We start from the raw sequence: 20771 nt of genomic DNA on the forward strand, positions 1-20771 counted from the left end.
TGGGATTGAAAGGACAGCGAAGTCTTTTACAGTTTGATGTTCTCATTATTTTAGTAAAGTGTCTGGCTTCTTTAGTATAGAAAATGTTCAATTTCTGGCAAAAGGTACTTGACTGACAAAATTTGAACTTAATTTCTCCATTTAACTTAACTTACAGAAAACTTAAAAGAAAAGATACAGCACTAAAAGTAATCAGAGGAACTTTTTCTTTCTTTGCCTGTGTACGAGATTACACCCCAAGGTAAATTCAGTTGCTGCAATTATTTTGTAATCTATCCCTCTAATGAAACAGCACAAAAAAATGTCAGTACATGTCAGCTTATGAGAATTACTTGATGTGATGAACGCACATTGTCATCAACTAGAAAATTGTCCAAAACCAGTGATTTGCTTGACCGCAAATGTTGTCAGAGGGCATCTTCTTATCTCTTACAGTGATAAGCAAACTATATTTGGGTAAGTTTTAGTAACTACTACCTGCTTTCAATGTTTAATCCTTGCCCACCTTTCCACTTTCTCCTTTCAATTGGGAGCAAAAGAGGAAGTGTCACCATTCTAGGTGGAAACTTGTTCTTCAAAGATACTGCACTGACTTCTTTGCTCAAGAAATACATCAGTGTTCAAGTATCTGGCTGTCTGTAGGACACTGAGTTTTATTTTTTTTTAACGCTCATTCCACCTTCCATTAGCCCCAAATGCCTATGAGTCATTGAGTTGGAGATAAAGAACTGTGTGTTACCTTCGCAACATCACACAGGATCCCAGACTTCAATACAGTATCCATGCACAACCTACTTAACTTTTTGTTAAATTCCTTGATTTTGCCAATAAGCTCCTTGGAATCCATAAGGTATAAAATGGTATTTCAACAAAGAAGTTGAAACTTTCAAAACTGTATTTAATTTCTGGTCTATATCAGGTTACCATTATATGCCTGAAGGATTGCTCAACCAGATCTAAGAGTAGTAACAAAAATAATGATAATAGTTTATTATATTTCATCTATCACCACTGGCTAATAAACAACATAATCTAAATAAAAAATCTTAAAACTTAAGTTCAGCAGTGTAAGCTGTCATTGAGGATTGACTATGTGTGATTTTCCTTGCAAAGAATAACCCTTTTTATATCAGACTGTTCGGTAACTCTAAAATGTACTACTATACCTAGCTACCTATGCAACTTGGCTAAAATCAAGAGAACAAAGAACAGAACTAAACAAAATGTATCCTCTTGAAATTACAGGATGCAGACATAAACATCAGAATCTAGTGGATCTAATACCATCAAGCTCCTCCTGCAAAGCTGTTTATATTTCAGGGTTACAGTGATACTAGAACATGCTGCATTTGAACTGAGTAACTCAACTAGGCTCTTGACTTAGTAACACCGTTTATGAAGTTAATGACTTACAGACAGCTGGAGCTATAGCTCAGGCAGCTACTGCTTCGTGTAAAGACCGACAGGAAGGCTGAGAGAAAAATACCTTAATTAATATCACATACTTACATGGAGTACATTTGTGAGGCTCATCAATCGGGAAATAGCTGCATTGAACAAATGATCCTTTGTGAAGTACTCAGTTACCTTGTATTAGAAGAAAAGGTCTGTCATTAATTACTTAAAATTCTCAAACTTGGAATACTGGGTTTTTAAATGAAAAACGTAACTGATAATCAATTTCAATTTGTGAAATACATGCATCTTACCTCTTCCGTGAAAATCATTTTGGTATGCAAACACATCATATGTGCAATCGTATGTGTGTATGGGAAAATAACAATCATATAAAAATTCAACTGATTAACTTCCTTTCTGTTTCAGGACTTAAAAAGCTTCAATCAATGCTATGAAAAATGTGCATTAGTCACCCCTTACTTCCTTTAATAAAATATATTCCCTTTGCCCCTACAAGAGGCCTTCTCTCCTGTAAATCCATTTATACTGGTGAAAGCTTGTTCATAGATTACAAGATTAGAATTATTAAGTCTGTTAAATGATCTGGAATATCCCTCACAGCAGGGATTAAAATGGCAAAAATTTTTATCTATAGAAAATACTTGAAGTGAATTTTGCAGGTATTTATGTCTCCTTTTGAGTCTTGGTTAATTGAATTGATACTAATCACAGCAGGAGACAACACATAACCAGAGATGAACAACCATTTCAGTATTTTTTACAAGGCTATGCTAATATATTTTCACCAGTGGCTTTTTTCATTCTGTATGAAACAGCAGGCATGATAATGAGGTATGAAGCAAAGAGATCAAAAGCTTTTGTTAGGGTAACCTAGAGAACCCACCTACAGTTTTGTTGCTTGAAATGCAGTTACTCAAACCCCTGATTGACAAAACTTTAATGTCATAACATTTCATTCCTTAAATGAGGCATACATCCTTTAAGTAAGTTCTGTTCCACAAAATTTGTAGATAGGTAAAATTATTTACATAGAGAATAATTCACTTAAAAAAATTTAGCTACTCATCTGGGGAAAAAGCTTTTGGCTCTCTAAGTCAAACATATGGTTTTAGCATAAGAAACAACTTATTTAGTCATTTGAAAACTATGTAAGTGTTTCTATTAACCTCAGAAATCACCAGATTCTTCTGCTCCCAGATCTTTCTGGCTTCAGCCTTCTCTTTCTTATTCAGAAGCTCAGGATTGGGCATGGTTCCTGAAGTCCTTGCTTCAATAAGTTTGGTTACAAGAGCCCAGAGGCGCGTCTGCCATCTCTGAACACCTGGCATGGCATCAGCTGAGATTAATGAAAGATTTTCAGAAACAAATGTCAGTTACAAGTAAAGAATCCAAAACTTTAAAGAAAAGCAGGAACAGAACACTGGAGTTGAACATTTTTTTAAAAAAACCTCTCTATTTTAAATAAAAGATATCAATGCAATTAAAAATGTCTTTACAAGTAATGCTGAGTTGCTCTAACGGAAAAAAACCTGCAAGATAAAAGTATTTTTCTGCAATGACTTTAAAACATATATATAGCAAGAATACAGCACAGAATATTTGCTAAAATCTGTAAAATAACCCAATGTTATGCCAATGCTAGAATGCTCATCTGGTGTTTTAATGACTCCAGAAAGGAGTTGTACAAGCTCTAATTTTTTGAACTCATGGCAGAATACAAACATACATACATACATACATATATGTATATATATTTACAAGTATGCACACACATTTGTTTCAAACTGAGAAGTTTCTTTCAAATTAGATTTTGATAGTATGTATACTTCTGTTGCTACAGAGATGCTACTGTGCTAATGAGTACAGGCTCTGATCCTTGGTACCCTCTTTTGATGCAGTTTAGTTTGGGATGGGAGACTGTGAAGCTGTGTTCACCTTGACCCTGAAGGCATCAGTCCTACTCCATGGCTGCTCACGCCACAGGAGAGAATGATGCGAGACCCTGCCTTGATGTACACCACTGAAAGGACGAGGAATCTAGCCTGGAGGGCAATCACCAAAAGGCTATCAAAACAAATCTAGTGAAGAGAAGGATCATGACAACTGAGAACCAGTATCTAATATTTTCTGAGTGAGAGAATTTCCTCTAATGGCTTTGTGTGACAAAGTTTTGGGGCTGCAAGGATGGCTTCTCTGGGAAGCTTCTAGGAGTTTCCCCCATGTATGACAGAGACAGTTGAGCCCAGGAAAAAAGGGAGGGGGTGAGGGGAAGGCATAAATTTGGTTTTACTTCTCATTACTCTAATTTTAATTGGTAATACATTAAATTAATTTCTCATTTGAGTCCATTTTGTCCATGATGGCAAATGCTGAGTGATCTCCTTGTCCTTATCACAACCCACAGGCCTTTTGCTGTACTTTTCTCCCCCTGTCCAACTGAAAAGCAAGGAGTGATAGAGCAGCTTGGTGGGCACCTGACATCTAGTCCAAGGTCAAACCCAACACAACCTACTTGATTTCTTTAATTTAAACATTCATAATTTTGTTATCATTAAGAAATTCAGACCAAAGTGTAAAGATTTAAGAGATGCTTTTCACCTAACTTTCTATTTTCTTCTCCCCTGGAAATATCTTTAGGCTGCTAAAATCTCCTTTTGTTCCCATTTTCCAATACTCTTTAACATGAAATGACCCTGAAATCTATCTTTGTATTTCTCAAGTGGTAAACAGGTTGGCTTTAATGACTAAATGCATTTTTGCCAACATTATAACCGCATGTGCTTTACTTTCTTAACAAAACATTTAATCACCAAGCTCTTGTATACTTTGCAACTAAGATTTGGTACACGCTATCCCCATGGTAATTTAAGTATTCCATTTTCAAGATCAAAAAATACAGCAAAAAGATTGTGCATCACCAAATTAGCTGCCTCAGAGGGAATTGTGTATCTGGGTAGTGTTCGGGATGCAGCTGTTAAGGCTTGATTCTAAGTGATTCATTTTTTTAAGAGACCTTTTCAAATGCCTAGCTCTCTACTGTTGTGATTAGATGGTGACAGAAAGCTGACTGAGAACTCATAAAGCCCACTCCTCCAGTACATATAGTAGTGCAATAATATCTAAAGGAACACACATGAATATAAAGGGTGGCAGACACAACTGAAATAAAGTTTAGTTCAGGCTGAACTAAGTAGTAAGAACTTAACACGTGAAAGAATGAAGAACTACACTTCTTGAAACCAGGTGTGAAGTGTCTTTTTAAAGCCTTATGCAACAAGAAAGTGAAATGTAAATGAATGTATAAGACTACATTAAAATGTATGAACCACAGTAGATAAAAGAAATTAAGACCTGTCAGTATGAGGAATTGCATGATAGGAGTAAATAAGTGCACAGGAGGGTAATTCTTAACTTATTCAAGAAGTAAGTTCATAAAAATGTCATATCTAGAAATATTAATTACTAGGAACTCTGATTATCTTCTAATGAGATTCTTCTGAAAAGTATTTCATAGTCCAGCTTACAAAAGCCACTGCATGCATGTTAATAAATGCAAATAACAAAATATTGTAAAGTTGTATCTGTGATCTGATATGACCAGAAAAAACAGATTATAAAGAAAAATAATTTTCAGTTAATCGATCATTGCTAATTAAAAAAAAGATAATGAGGTCCAAGTTTTCAGAAGAAAATACAACTTAAGAAGTACTTTTCATATGTGCTTTTAGCTTATAAGAGGTAAGCTGCTTGCAATAATCTTGCAAGTTTGCCTCTCAGTGACAGCTTTGTGACCCTCTCTTTTAAAAGAAACAAGCAAAACTGTTTATTATAAAATCTGTTTATGATACATTTTAAATTCATTTTTTCCAAAACTTGGGCATCAAGAACTGTATTAATTTTGTGTTTAAAATATAATACTTGAGAAAAAAGAAACAAGCCCACAACAAAAACAACAGAAGCAATGTGACTTACTTTTAGCATCCCACAAAATGTCTTGTTCTGGAGGAGCAGCAAACAGAATGTAAAGACGTAGGGTGTCAATGCCATACTCTTTCACTATTTCCTCAGGGTCTATTCCATTGTACTTAGATTTGCTCATTTTTTCCCAAGAAACTTGGAGCTTCTCACCAGTTTTCAGGTGAACTGGTTCAGTTCCTAAATATTAAGACGTACAAAAAATACTGAAACAAATTTTGCTCACTTGTAACAGCAATTAATTTTGTTCCCTAAGCATGAGAAGAAACAACTACTGATAGTGTTCTGGGTTTTTTTTCCAAAACAGCCTAAAGAGGAATACCACCCATTTCAAACACTCTCTTCCTTCCCATATTTTTCCTATGTCAACATTTTAACACCAGTAATATCCTAACGCTTCCATCACATCATGACAAAAAGTCTCCTACCATTTGGAAGCTGTATCAGGCATGCATCCTAAGTGCTGCCTTGACAGTTCCTATTATTTAAGCTTTGTTATAACCACGACATTTAAATAAACTTCCTAGATAGCTGTACTGATTGGATACAATTCTGACCTGTACTTAGCTTTTACAAATACCAGATTTATAGGTTCCAATTGCAGTCAGTTATCCTGAAAAGAGCATGCTTTCTCTTGCCTGAATTTAGAGACAGAATGGGGCATTTACACTGAAAAAGAGGTCAATCTTTTCTAGAAGAAAATAGGATAACAGAGTGGCAAAACTTAAGAGGGTGGGTTGGTTGGTTGATTTTTAACTGACTTACAGGGTTTGTATCCAGTGAAAACAAAGATGTATGAGAGGAATGCTTAAGGGAAGCAAACATGACCAAACCATTTTTGTTGCTACATGTGCCATAGCAATGACTTGCTGGTCCAGCTTATGCAGTGAAGGCTCTGGAAAGAGTTTGAGAAACAGCACTGTTTCCTACAAGTTTTACATTCCTAATATCTACTGAATACACCTGCACCTGTACTAGTTCTGCCATGATGTTTTTGTAGGTTGTCTCTTTGCTGGGACTAACTGGCTCCATACAGCAGGCTGCTGAGCACTGTCTTAACAAAACTGACTTTTGATCTTTTGGACTACACGGGAGTTAAAATAATACCACAGCACCATTTCTGCATTTGGATGCAATTAAAAGCTGCTGGATTAGTAGGATGTCTGTGCACTCAGCAGTGCGTACAAATCCAAAACTCACAGAAGTTGCTCTCCAGTTTAAACATTAGAAGGATTCATTTACTCTTCCAAATTTTCCCAGCACTGAGACTTGTACACTGAAGCAGTCCCTGGCTTTAGGGATGCACCTATGCTGATTTTCCCATGCAGTTTCTCTTACCTGTGAGATCAACATCCTCTCTCTTCAAACACTGGCCTGTTGTTGTTAGTCTGAATGTCTGATTCTTGATAAGACCTTGAACCAAGAGCTTATGGAAAGGCTCCCTAAGGATGGAAGGAAAAAGAAACTTCTCTGTTGAAAAGAGCTTTCAAAAGCATACTTTATGATAAGCCTCAGGTGTTGAGCCAATCAGGCACAATTTTTTAATGAAACAAGAATTTCAAGTTGACTATACATAAATAGTTGTTACCTTAGAAAGAGTACTTTGTGCATTTATTCATGGTGGTTGTCTGGCAAGTATAAGTATTTATTTGCATTCTGCTCACATTCTAGTACCCTGACTTAGTACTAAGTTATTCTAACATCACTTTTTAAATTAGCATATGGATAATACACAGAAGTTTCTTGGCCAACAGTACAATTTCCCTAACTTCAAGCTAAATCTCTTGTGTAAAAGCATTCAAGTACCTGACCTCATTGTCTTACAAATATTTAGTTCTAGCTTCTCTCTGAGGAGCACAGGATTTTGAACAAATCAGTGTTGTTGCACATTTCTCTCTATAAACAGATAAGACAGTTTCTCTAACATAACCACCCACATGCCTTGTCCCTTTGCAGAACTAGCCAGGAAGGCTAGTATGAAAGAGTACACTAGAAAAAGGGCAATGCTGAAAAGTTCATATCTCAGTGCATCAATTTTGTAGCACCTTAGTATTCTAGGAAAATTTACATCAGGGAGAGTAAACTCTCATGAAATGAGTATACAATAGGGCTAAAAAGAGCCTTGAAGGGCAGTGGTGCACTCAGCAAGAAATAAACTCTAAGTAAACACTGCTCTGGTTGATACATTATTGTGGCCCCCTCCTTTAATGATCTTGCATTTCTAATGCATTGAGTCACACGTCTGTCACTGTTTTCACTGAAGAAAAGGCAACAAAATTAATCCCTAAAGCTTTTGGTTCCCACTTAGTAGGACAGGAAAGTGAGGCAGTTCTAACAGCCTCAAGAACAGCAGGGGACAGGGAAGGAGGTATGGAGCCAGTCCCAGAAGGCATACACAGTCTGGAAGCCTTCTCATGGGATCCTCCAACACAGGGACATCAGCGACCATCCTTTTGGAGGACGTGATCATCAGCACTGGTTAATACTGACTTGCACCTCCTAATGCTGACGTGTGCTCAACATTAAACAATCCAAATTCTCTGCACTTCTACCCAACGAGGCCTCAAATGTGCACAAAACAACTTATGTAAAAAGGATATATTACTCCTATTGACTTATTTTTTTTTAAAGCCAGAGTATACCCATCTAAAAAAGAAATAGTAAAACCACATGTATGGAAAAGTCATAACCCAAAACACAACTCATTGTTAAGGAGTTAATATAGCATTTTACCTTATTAAGAAATATAAATTACATGACAATTTATCTCATGATTTAAAACAAAGTAATTTAATAATGCAATTAGAGTATTATTAAATTATATAACAATTAGGCATGTTTCTACCACACTAAAGCAGATATCTTCCAAGTACTAGGCTTTAAACACTTTTGATGACTCCAAAGTAAGGAGATATTTGAAAACAAAACTTTAAACTGGGAGAGAAAGTGACAGGCTTCATATTTTATCTCCAACATGTTCAAGTCTGAACATGAGTTTTCTTCATTGCATATTTTGTATACTTATAAATATTCTACAAGTACTGGCACATATTGATGTATCACACAGTCACAAAGAAGTATGAGTCTCTGCCACGCCACCTGGTATTATCAACAATGTTAAGTAAGAGCAGCAATTCAAGCATCTCTGTAAGTATTTTCTAAATATTTCAGAGGTTGACTGAAAAATCTTGTTTAGAAGTAAAGGAACTTAAGGGAATGAGAATTGAAGTCCAATTTAGAAAGCAAAACCAAGAAAAATGATTTTAAAATAGGATGCAAAAATAATCTAAAATATTTAAAAAGTATTATAAATTATCCAAGTGAATTAGAAGGTGAAAATTTGGAACAAAAACTTTGTAACCCTATCAACAATAATGGTGGGAAAATGCTTCAGGATATAACAGTTTAGTGTACTTCTTCTACAAACTAGAGACATTACACCACAGAAAAAAAAATCCCCTCCCTGTCATTCAGTACTTCAGTCTGTTTAAGATCTCAAACAGTTATTAAAATAGCTACACTTCCTGCTATCTAAAATAAAGCTAATGAGGTAGCCAGATCATCCAAATCAGATAGGGCTCTCCACTGGAAGTGATTTTTCAAGGAACACTTATTTTTAATGACAAAGAGTTAGTTCAGATCATACGCCAAGTTACTAAAAGCTGGATGCAGGAACAAGCATTTTTTGTTTTTGTTTATGCTGACAGAGGCTACAAAAATGCAATACAAAATACATTACCAAGTATGGGGAAAAACCACCAACCATGTGTTCCTAGTGGGAGACCACAGGAGTATGGAGACATGCCCAAAATGAGAAAGCCAGAGCCCATCTACTAAACACAGGGCTGTAAACCAGTTGAGCCCTGTGCTGAATGCGCGGTGATTTTGGCAGTGTTGTGGTGGCTCCATCTCATGTTCACATGCAGAGTTACACTTGAATTCACGTCAATAAAACTGCACATCTCAAACATGCCCCTTCAAAGGCAGGGATGCATTTCTTGGCTACATAAGGAACTGCCAAGGGGCTGCAGCACAGAAGGGGTGATGCAAACCTGACCTAAATACTGCAGCACCCGGTCATGGCATCATAAATACCTCCTGATTCAAAACACCAAGAATAATGAAATTAAGCCATTATCAGACACACTGACATTTCTGGCACAGAAGAGGTGTCTGGAGTTTCTTTGAATGCTTGGTCACATTTCACATTGTAGGTATGCTGGAACGGGATAGGCCTTCACCTGCCTGTTTGTTGGTGCTCATGCTGGAGTATCTGCACTGAGACCTTGGCCGTATTACAGCTTTTGATTGTGTTGTATGTCCCACCTGCAAAGTGTGCCTGACACCTCTGAGACGGATCAGCTGTGCTAGCTATGAAGTGTGTAATCCATCTTCTTTTTTTAATGCTCATATACAAGTTCATCTCTATGACAGATTGATCTCTCTGTATAGGACCATGCGATGGATGGCAGGGCAAGCGTGACTGACAGACCAGGAATTCAGTGCTGTGCCATCATGCTCTTTGCTTTGCTCTGTGCAGGGTGAACAGCAGGACTTTCAATCCTATTACAAATGACCTGGCTGGAAGAACTCTGTGGAGCCTGCCACAGTGATAAAATAGCGAATTCAGAAGAAGGGATAGCCCTAGCAAGGGAGCTCACTGCATGTTATTTGCACCCTGCACCTTTAGAAAGGCTGAGAGAGCCCAAGTGCTGTGCCCTGGAGTGAAGACAAGACTAGGTCAGTCACTATCAGCTGAGTCCAGGGGGTTGTGAAACCTGATGTTAGATATAGCTGTGCAATATTGTGGAGGTGACTGAAGGATGTGGAAGCTGATAATTTTAGGCAAAAAAAAGACAAAACAATATTGAATGTTCAAGATTTCACACAGTTAACAGCTGGGTGCTTTTGCTTAAAATCAGCACTAGTGATAAGGTCCTAAATGAATGCAGAGAAGCTGTAGCATCATTCCTTCACAGAATAAGCTATTTCTGTCACAGAAATCTTCTTTTATTCTGTAACTCAGCTATGTGAAAATAGTGCCTTCTTACTCAGCAGATTTGCTCTCTATCAGAGTCAAACCTGCTGACTTAATGGCAACCATGAACTTTTTTATTGCTTTATAATCCTTCAGGGAGAATGTGCTAGATTCCATTTCCAATTGTTCATCTGACAGAACTGATTACTGAAGTCTAGGGGAGAACCAAATTCTGTGTAACTTGTACTTGCACAGCTGAGCAGGTGTAACTGAGTGCGTCTGCACACTCTCGCCATGGTGGATTAAGCTGGAATAGAGGAGGAGTTTTCTGGCCCCAGCTGCCTACCTGGCCCCTCTCCCAGCAGTGGTCACAGCTGGGAGGGCTTGCTGGCTTGTGAATTATTTATAGAAGCACTGCATTTTACAGACCAGACTGCTAGAACAAATTGACATCAATTTGAGCTTAATCTGATATCATGTGTATGAATACCCAGAGGGTACCATTTATTCTGCCTTGTCATTACTGAGAAATTGAGCAGCATTTCTTTCCCACCGTCTCTAGTCCAATACATTAAAAAATAAAATGAAAGACCATGCCTCATCTTTAGGGGATATTTAAGCAATATTGACACCTTCACAATTTTAACTGCCTACAAACACTGCATTTTCTATCAAAGTATGTGTGTCTGCAAATGCCTGTCTCATACCAGTTGCCTATAATATTTCTATAATAATCATTATACCATATTTGAAGAGCTTGCTTTGAAAATCTAAACTACAGAAATTTTAACTTCTGTTTTCAACCACATTATTATATTAATAGCCATTAGTACAGAATTAAAGACTACCCAGAAATATTTCAATGGATTTGAAAGTCAGAGGATAGGAGCCAAACAATGAAAATTTCCGTAAAGAAAACATATCAAGAGCTACTACAGGTAAGTAGGGGAATTATAAAAATTTTTAAGGATGCTAGGTGCATAAAAATTTTTAAGGATGCTTTAAATGGTGGCAGGTCTCATTAACTGAGATAAAACAATTTTATTAATTTAATCAGTGAAAAAGACCTAAGCTACTAGAGAAAGATTGAAAATGCACAAGAGGGCAGTGTTTTTTAACCTTTTAGTGTTTTCCCCCAGATGTGGGCTTCAACTTCATGACTTCGAGCTTCCTAACAATAAGCCTCTTATTTCTAATCACACTTTTCAGATCTTTCAGACCAGCCCTTGAGCAGTCCTAACAGAAGACTGAGCAAAAGTGGCTTCTGATTAACATTAAAACATTTAAAATGCATGGTAATATTTATAAAGGAGTTATGATTTCCATATCAAACCAAAATCCTAACTTGACTTCATGGCTTCAAAGCACCTAGTGCTTTACCTTGCATAGAGCTAAAGCAAGTGAACAATTTTGTGCATGATGATGAATTTGTTACAGTCATCTTGCAGTCTGAGCACACCCAGCCCTTGGGGCAATGCTGTAACAGATCTTCACATGTGCAACAGTTCTTGAGATTGTATATGGTGCCAAAGGAATTCTCCACAGTCTTGCAAACTGCTTCTACAGAAAGCAATTTCGATTTTCTTCTGCCATTTTCACTAGACATAGTGTTTCTTAAGGGTTTTTTTTTCATTGAAATTACAAGTTTTTTTCTGCAATTTACCATATTTAGACCAGGCTACACTACACAGCTTTTGTGCTACTGCTCTGTCACACCAGAGTGCGAACAAAACACATTCCAAAGTAATGCAGCTACAGAATCACAGAATCCTTAGAATAATGCAGGTTGGAAGGGATCTTTGGAAGTCATTTGGTGCAACTCTTTTCTCATATCAGACCTAACTTCAAGTAGTTCAAGGCCCTGTCCAGCTGAGTTTTGAAAATATGTGATGACGGAGATGCCACAATGTCTGAAGTCAAATGGTTCCAGTCTCCTCACCTTCCCTGCCAAAACTGTTTTCCTTCTGTCCATCTGAACCTTGCTGCAATCCGTGACTGTTACTCCTTTCCTTTCTTCGTACATCTCTGAGAAGAGTCTGGTTCTATCTTCTCTATAAACCTCCTTTAGGTAGCAGTAGATAGGAATTACATTCCCTCCTTAGCCTTCTCTTCTCCATGGTGACCACACCCAACTCCCTTAGCCTCTTCTTGTATGTCATATGCTCCAATCTCTGACTGCCTTAGTGCTCCTCTGCTAGACCCTCTTCAGTTCGACAGTGTACCTCACACTGGGGTGAGGGGCTCAAAACTAGACACAATATTCCAGTTGTTCCTGAATGATGAGCAGAGATAACCAAAGCTGGACATGGTTTTGCTAGTGGAGTATACTGTCATGCCAGCTGCTGACCCACCTCTAACGTGGTGTTCATCAGGACCCCATAAACCTTGCCTTAAGTTGTAACCCTCCCCACATAGATGGCACAGCCCCAGCTGTTCTGTTGAAGTCATGGTAAAAGATATGCACAGCTCTCTCCTCATCCACAGATGGAATTACCTCACCATAGAAGGAAAGCAGATTAAGTAGGGCATAATTTTCTCTTGGTAAATCCATGGTGGCTACTCCCAGTCACCTTATCTTTCATGCCTGGAACTTTTATGTGTCTGGTTTACTTGAGTGAACCCTAACTCAATTCTGCTCTACAGTGGGTAGTATCTCTTGCCTTCAAACTTTCATACTAAGCACAGACCTTGCCAGCAAAGGCCAAGGCAAATACTTCCTCTCTTCTTAGGCTCTTTGTTGGATTTTGCAGCAGGCCGATGTCTTCCTTGGTGTTCCTTTCAATGTATGCCCAGAAGCTCTTCTTACCACCTTCACATTCTTCACCAGTTTCAATACCTGCTGAGCTATGACCTTTCCATTTTCCATACTGCCTATCCAGTAAATGCTTCTATACTCCTCCAGGGGTAGCCCATCCTTACTTCCACTTCCCTTGCACTTCTTTTGGTCTTCTTAAGGTCACACAGGAGGTCCCTCTTCAGTCCAGCGGGCCTCTTTCCATGCCTTTTTTTCTTGCATACTGAAGTGAACCACTTACTTTCCAAGAAAATCTCCCATGCCCTGTGATCTCACTTTATACTGACAATACCTCAGGCACTGTAGTTAATGACATTTTGGAAGGTTGAAGAATTTGACTAGCAAAAGAACATTTGGCTGCTGTGTGTTACAGCTCCACTAGGTGGCTGATGGATTAGGATTGTAAAATCTTTTGTAGAATTAATAAACCTAAAATTGTTTGCAAGGGAAAGCTTTGAAATTCTCTGCTTGAAGGAATAGGACCTCTGAGAGAAAGGGTCTACTTTGAAAGGCCCACTCCAAGAGAGAAGAAACAGCCTTCCTACTGCAGCTATACAAGCTGCAGACAACAGTGAAACATAGGTACACAAATCATCTACATCCAATATTTCAAACACAGCTTTCGCTGCAAACTACTGCGCAGCCAAGAACGAGTTATGAAAACACATTGCCTATTTTCATCAAAATTAGGAAATAACTCAGGGAAATATTCTGCTAGCTGCAGTAAATAGTCCATCTTTTTCTGGCTCACAGCTACTTAAATTCTAGTTTTGTAGCAAAACTACAGCACTCAAGTCAATTCAGTGACATATATATTTAGGCTCCTCTTTTACATCAAGTTTTTAGGAGGGATACTTGTAAAGAATGAACTTATAGGAGTTGTGAGCAGAGAAATTACTAAGCAGTTCTTCTCATGGGGCCACTCATTTTGATTCAGTCTATTCACAGATCATAGAATCACCAGGTTGGAAGAGACCTTAAACATCACTGAGTCCAAGCCATGCCCTAACATCACCTCAACTAAACCATGGCACAGAGTGCTACATCCAATCTCTTTCTATCCAGTCATCTCTGCTGATGGGAGAACAGGACAGAGCATGGACCAGTGTTTCATTGTTCTGCCACTAGTACCCTCCAAGCTGAGGATGGCATTTTAGGGTAAAAAAGAGCAGAATTTCACTAGAAATGGGGATGTTAGACTTAGAACCTATCTGAGAGGACAAAGAGCAGAACAGCAGATGACGCACCTTCTTCCATCAAACTTTACCTCTAACCAAAACAGAACACAGTGAAATAGGCTACAGCAGCATCATCAACAAGAGTAATTAAAAGTAAATATATAAAATTCATTCAATAAAAAATAAATTCACATCAGATAAATATACTGGTGTTGCCTATCAAGACGTTTTTTGTACTGCTCAGCTCCAATACTACGGTGACTTATAGGAGTGCTTAGCTTTTTACATATGCATGGTTCCACTGAAATTAATGCTATTACTGGCAGGAAGTTACCTAATTCGAAATAATAGCACTACACAGAATGCCTTCAGTTACTAGTTTGTGCATGCTTTTGCAGGCTGGAAATCTACAGCAGCATTTTATCACTTGATCTGCGCCAGTTAACACTCATGCAATAAAAACTTTTGTATGAACACATACAGGAAGTGCAACTCACTGTGAGAAACCAAGCACTGACAAAGCAGGGAAATTCAGGATTATTCCCTGTAATGTTCCATCATCACAACAGTGTCCACTAATACTCTTGCAAGTCAAATGAAATATGAAAGCTTTTAATAGAAATATATAAGGCTTACTTGTGTTTTGTCATCTTTAGATCATGGCAAAAATGGCTGAAGAACCTTGCATAGAATAAGTGCATAACTGCATGCTCCTTTCCTCCGATGTACAAATCCACAGGCATCCAGTAATCTGCTAAGTCACTATTAAAGGGCCTGCAAAAACACAATTACAGAAAAAAATACAATGTTGAAAAGAAAGATCAGCGCTACCAAAGTAGCTCATCATCCTTGACTGGACAACACTGTTTACTGAAAGTAATATGTGTGTAATAAAACTTTCATTTTGCTATCAGATCTTTTTAATTTTTTAAGAAGTGAAATGCTTATTACAGACAAAAATTTAATTTCTACTGAGATGCAGATCCACAAAAAGATTATTTTCCTATATTCCAGGCAAGCAATTACCTGAGAAAGCAATGAAAACGTTTGATTGCTTTTTAAATGATTTTTTTTAAAATACCCAGTGGCCAGATTTAAATTTTTTAGTATTTATCAAGCTTTATATACAAATAGATTAGAGTGAAAGACAAAAAACATGACCACTCAAAACCAGTTGATTTTTTCAACTGGCAGTTTGCATTGTTGCCATTAGGGGGCAATGATGCAGTTGAAGGCTGCAGAACCCTCTGTAGAATGAGATGGGTCATAGCACTCCAACTGAAGGATGCTCGATGAAGTGACAGTAAATTTGTCATTTACAGCATATTTACTATGTCGTTGGAGGTCACCTGAATGGTTTCCCAGCATTGCTTACTGCTTCATTACATATTTCCATGTCTCCTGTAGTGGGCCTGCAAAACACCATTTGTACAGAAGTTCTTCTCCAATGTATGCTTCGAGCCCCGGCTCTAGGAAATCTACCTGCTTTGTCAGTCTGTCTGATTATTCCATCTGTAATTTTTGTTATAGCGACACTTTTTTCCTCGCAGATGAGCCCAGAAGCTAATCATGGATCTGGGATTCATGTCTTTGGCAGAACAAATCAAACCTAACTTGTTCATAGGGTTCCAGAATCAACAGAGTAATTCTCCTGAACTGTAGACCAGTGAAATATGGTTTATGGAAATGAAGGGTTTACATATGCATAGCTTAGTTAAAAGAATTAACTAAAGAAATCAAATGCAGGCAGCAATTTAGTGCAGAAGTCCATATAAATGTCTTCATTTCAGTATAAAACAGATGAAGCTACCTGAAGCTGTTACTTTGACAGTTGCATGTTACATCTGACTATTTCTTCTTCAACTTCTGGAAAAGTCCCCCTTGCCCACACACAAAAAATACTTCAAACTGTCATGGAGGGGAAGCAATCTGCCTAACTCAGAAACAGTAATAATATATTCATGCTATCACTAGAAAATATTAAAACTGACATGAAATAAAAGTGTTCACAGAAGATTTTTCTCTAGTTTAACCAAACTAGTCCTGCAAATACAAAAAAAAAAATCGGCCCAGCAATATTAAATCACGGAGTAGATGTAGTATGTTCCCAGACACTGCTCTGCACAATAAATAAACAAATATATGCCCAAACAGCCCATCATGTGGTATCAATGTTTTGAAATGCAACTCTGCCTGTCTTCCTCAGACTACATAGTAGGGATGTTGCACTAATTCCTCTTTGGAAAAAACAGTGCTATCAAAAAGCGCTACTACAGTCAGACTATGAAGCAGAAAAACAGTTAAATAACTACATCTGTCTTCCCACACTCTCCATGCTGCAGACACTAGTCCATAGCACATGAAAAATCTCCTTTCATTAATTATGCATGTAGTGGAAGTGCTGACACAGCAGGAGATTGCTGTGATGCCTCTTCACTTGAGGTCTGTGCACAAGGAAATGGCAAGAGTCACCAGAATTCCAAAGGAGAGAAGTGAAGGTGCCATGCTCAGCAGCTGGATGTTACACTGGACTATTCCTCTTCTTACCAGTGGAACATCAGTGCTTGTCCACATACCGAACTACTCAGTGCATTGCTGGGGAGGGTACACTCCATGCAATTTACCAGTCTCAGGTAAATTGCAGGCTGTCATTCCTGATGGCAGCCCTGACTAAGGACTGTCTTCAACTCAGCTGAACATTTTCTCCGTGCCCTGCCCCATAATTCCCTTTCATGCAAATTTCTGCTCCTTGTTCCTGTGCTTACACAGTTGTGTTTACACATCCTGCTCTTCTAGATCTCCTGACACAGGAGCAATCAAACACCACATTTTTAGACCAGCTCCATATATTGTCCTGGTTTTGGCTGCAAATAACTTCTTCTGAATAACTGGTACAGTGCTGTGCTTTGAATTCAGTATGAGAATAGTATTGATAACACACAGATGTTTTGGTCGTTGCCAAGCAGTGCTTACCCTAAGTCAAGGACTTCTTGGGCTGTCATGCTCTGCCAGAGAGCATGTGCACAAAGAATCTGGGAGGAAGCACAGCCAGGAAGGCTGACCCAAACTGGCCGAAGGGATATTCCATACCATAGACTGTCATGCCCAGCACATAAACTGGGAGAGTTGGCTGGGAGATGCCAATCACTGCTAAGGGATGGGCTGGCATTGGTCAGCAGATGGTGAGCAACTATATTGTGCATCACTTGTTGTCCTTGAGTTTTCTCTCTCTCTCTCTCTCTCCTTTTCACTATAATTATCACAATATTTTACTTTGTTTCAATTATTAAACTGTTCTTATCCAACCCGTGACTTTTACTTCCTTTTTTCTCCTCCTGATTATCCTCCACAGCCCACAGGGTGTGTGTGGGGAGCGAGCGAGCAGCTGTGTGGTACTTAGATGCCAGCTGGGGTTAAACCACAACATTTACCCTGTGCTGTGCTCAGGCCCAGAGGGCACATAATGAGGGCAGTGCAGGGGTTTACACTGCCAGTAGACTGCAAGGGCAGCTAGAAACTGGAAGCACCAGAGTGTGCCCTTCTGTTCTGTGTAGCAGGTTTTCCCCCAAGGCCCTGTGCCTGCAGCCCTCACCTGTCTGTGTTGTGAGGGTCAGTGTACCTCAGGTAGTACCATGCGGAATCAACAAATGTATCCATGGTATCGACTTCTCGCCGTGCTGCTGCCTTGCACCTGAGCAAGAGAGAAGGAGAAAAGCTTTTTTTAGGTAAGTTACAAGCTTGGAAAAAGCTCCAAACAAACATGGACAGAGTGGCCACAAAGACATTCAGATTGAAAACTGAACAGTCTGAAGAGTAACATGTTCAGAAAAAGTCCAACAACAGCAAAAGGGCAGAGTTCTTCCCTCTCCCTCCCAAAACATAGCAAAAGCAAGCCAAAAAGAAGCCTGAAGAGCCATCACATCCAGCAACAGAAGAAGATGGCACTGCACAGGACAGCCCTCTCAATCCTGGAATTTTTTGGAATTGTCATTTTAAAAGATACAAAGCACAGACAAGCGTGCTTTGCCATAAAGTTAATGGGTCCTGAATATATATCACCCTCATTAGGTACCAGCAGATTTAGCAGAAAGGTCAGGTGGTTGCCTCTCACTGATTGTCTGAACAAAATGATCTTTGCAGATTCCATTTATTATCTCTAGAAAAAATTAACTTAGTTTAATTTCAGCTTTCACTGAGATCAAATCTCTTCTAGACCTTGTAGCACAATTTTAACTTCTGATGACAGCAAATTGATTTTTGCTTGTAATTATATTGGCAGCCCTAAGGAACAGTTTCAAAATAGATTTTAGAAGCTCAGGTTACTTTCTGTTAATTTCTCCTTGAATATTCATTGTTTGTAGGAGCCAATAATCACACTTAGTAAACTTCCATTTGTTTTAAATGATCCCTCTTATAACTCTTACTATTAAAACAATGGGATTATGCTAATGTCAACGAAACTTTGCAATCTGTGACACTCTTGTACATAAATGCCATTGATTATATGTAACAAATGTATGCAGTTTATAATTGTATGTAAGTTTAAATGTATGTATGTGTATAATAAGTATACACAATAAATGAGGACTGGCTATTTCATATTTTCTATATTTAGTCTCTGATCAGGCTTGATGAGTGAGATGCAACATGTATCTGCTTGTCTGCCTGATACTTCAGCTTGGCTTGCCAAGGCAAGTTTACAAGAGCATCACCACCTAACATTTTCCTTTATTCTGTCTCTGTGCCTGGTCCTCCTCTACATCCAAGTTTTATTTCCAACGAAAAGAATGTAATAAAGGAGTTTTACTTCTAACTGCTTTTTAGCGTAGAATAACCATTTTATTAAATTGTACATATAAGCAAAGACTTGGCCAATGTAAAAGAATGGCTTTTCTGTCAAAAGCAAGAACACTTTACAATCATTGAACCATAATTACATCTGCTTCATGCCTCTGTGCTCTAAATAGACATGGCTCACTAACACAGAGACAGCATGGGCATCTTTCAGAGTTTATACAATTTATATCAATATTGTGATTACAGGCACAATACTGTAATCTCATTAGACAATCTTCAGACGACTAACACAATTACCTGGACTTGTATAAAAAAGAATAACTTGGGCATCTCCTCCCATTTATGATTGTTAACATTATTGTCACTCAAATACTCAGACTTTTTTATCTTTCCATCTGGCTTTTCTTATTAATTCTAGACATTAAATGGAACTAATAAAAAACCCTATTACTGGAGAGAAGAACTAAAGGAAAGGATGAGGTAGCTTCTCAGAGGAAGGAAAAGCAAGGATGACTATGCACACAAAAGTAATAGCTCAAAAGATTTGTAACTGTAGCAGATGTGGATGAGCAATACTGATGATAGCTGTCAAATAGGTGAGAATTAGGAAAACAAATAAAGATGAGAATTAAAAAAAAAAGTTAATTTCAGCAAGCTACCACATTTTAGGCTAAGAAACGAATCCTGAATGACCTTATTTCTGACTAAGTAAATGCCTTTGACTAATTTCTATGCAGGGCAGCCACAATAACTATCCAGAAACCATAAGGATTTGCTATACACCAAAAGTATATTATTGCCTGGTAAACAAGTAAGTAATTTTTAACTAAGGTTATGGGGGAAGCCAAGAGTGCACACAGTGACTTTCAGTCACAACAGGAAAATTTTTCAATTGAAATTAGGAATTGTAGACCAAGGCATTTCTAGGGGTTTTACTAAACCTGTGCATCTTATTCAGTAAGGCTTCACTGCAAAGGTCACACTTTAAAATACACTGCTATGTGCAATTTCAATAGGCACATCTGAGAAGAAATTTTCTATGCAGAAACTTGGAGTAAAGATCTGTTTTACAAAAAATTACATGTTATCAACAAAGTTCAAAATACATGTTTCCAGAGAAACATGGAACTGCTAGTATTAAAATAAATTTAGACATTATGAATCTGCTGCATTAGCAATGAGAGCCCTATTGTCATTTATATGTCTGATTTCCCTGCCTGGCAGCCTGATAACACACTTCCCATTTGGTCAGTCTGCTAGGAGCAGCAATGCTGATGAAAAACTTCTCTGGGATACCTCATGTTCTACATGGGTTCCTCCCACAGAACCTATACGCAAACTTCAGTGTACAGAGCATCTAAGCAGTCCTCAAGATTACAAAATCTCTTACTACATAATTTAGACTTTTTATTTCTTAAACAGATGGACTACAAACAATAAGGATTACAGGAATGACAAGATGCATTTACTATCAAATCTGAATTACATGCTATCTGTAATATACAGTGAATGTAATTCTTCATGATAAAGATTTATATAGCCGAGGGAACACTTTGTTGTTGGACTCTTGCAAGAAAATGAACACAGTGTTAGTTTCCTTAACAGGAGGACTAATTCAGTAATCATTATA

The 20771-nt window shown here is 38.0% G+C and overlaps 1 protein-coding gene across 6 annotated transcripts in view; it reads right to left on the reverse strand.

Annotated features, from left to right (window-relative positions):
• Positions 1-20771, reverse strand: part of LARS2 (leucyl-tRNA synthetase 2, mitochondrial) — a 97081-nt gene that overhangs the window by 13170 nt on the left and 63140 nt on the right. For all 6 annotated transcript variants that reach the window (XM_039548902.1, XM_019285780.3, XM_019285778.3 and 3 more), the window contains 6 exons: positions 17937-18035; positions 14981-15118; positions 6733-6836; positions 5392-5574; positions 2586-2755; positions 1510-1587 (listed from right to left, as the gene is read on the reverse strand). In XM_039548902.1, coding sequence (XP_039404836.1) covers positions 1510-1587; positions 2586-2755; positions 5392-5574; positions 6733-6836; positions 14981-15118; positions 17937-18035 — 772 coding nt within the window. The remainder of the gene's footprint in view (positions 1-1509; positions 1588-2585; positions 2756-5391; positions 5575-6732; positions 6837-14980; positions 15119-17936; positions 18036-20771) is intronic.

The sequence above is a fragment of the Corvus cornix genome, chromosome 2 (genome assembly GCF_000738735.6).
Source record: "Corvus cornix cornix isolate S_Up_H32 chromosome 2, ASM73873v5, whole genome shotgun sequence".
NCBI classification, from domain to species: Eukaryota; Metazoa; Chordata; class Aves; order Passeriformes; family Corvidae; genus Corvus; species Corvus cornix.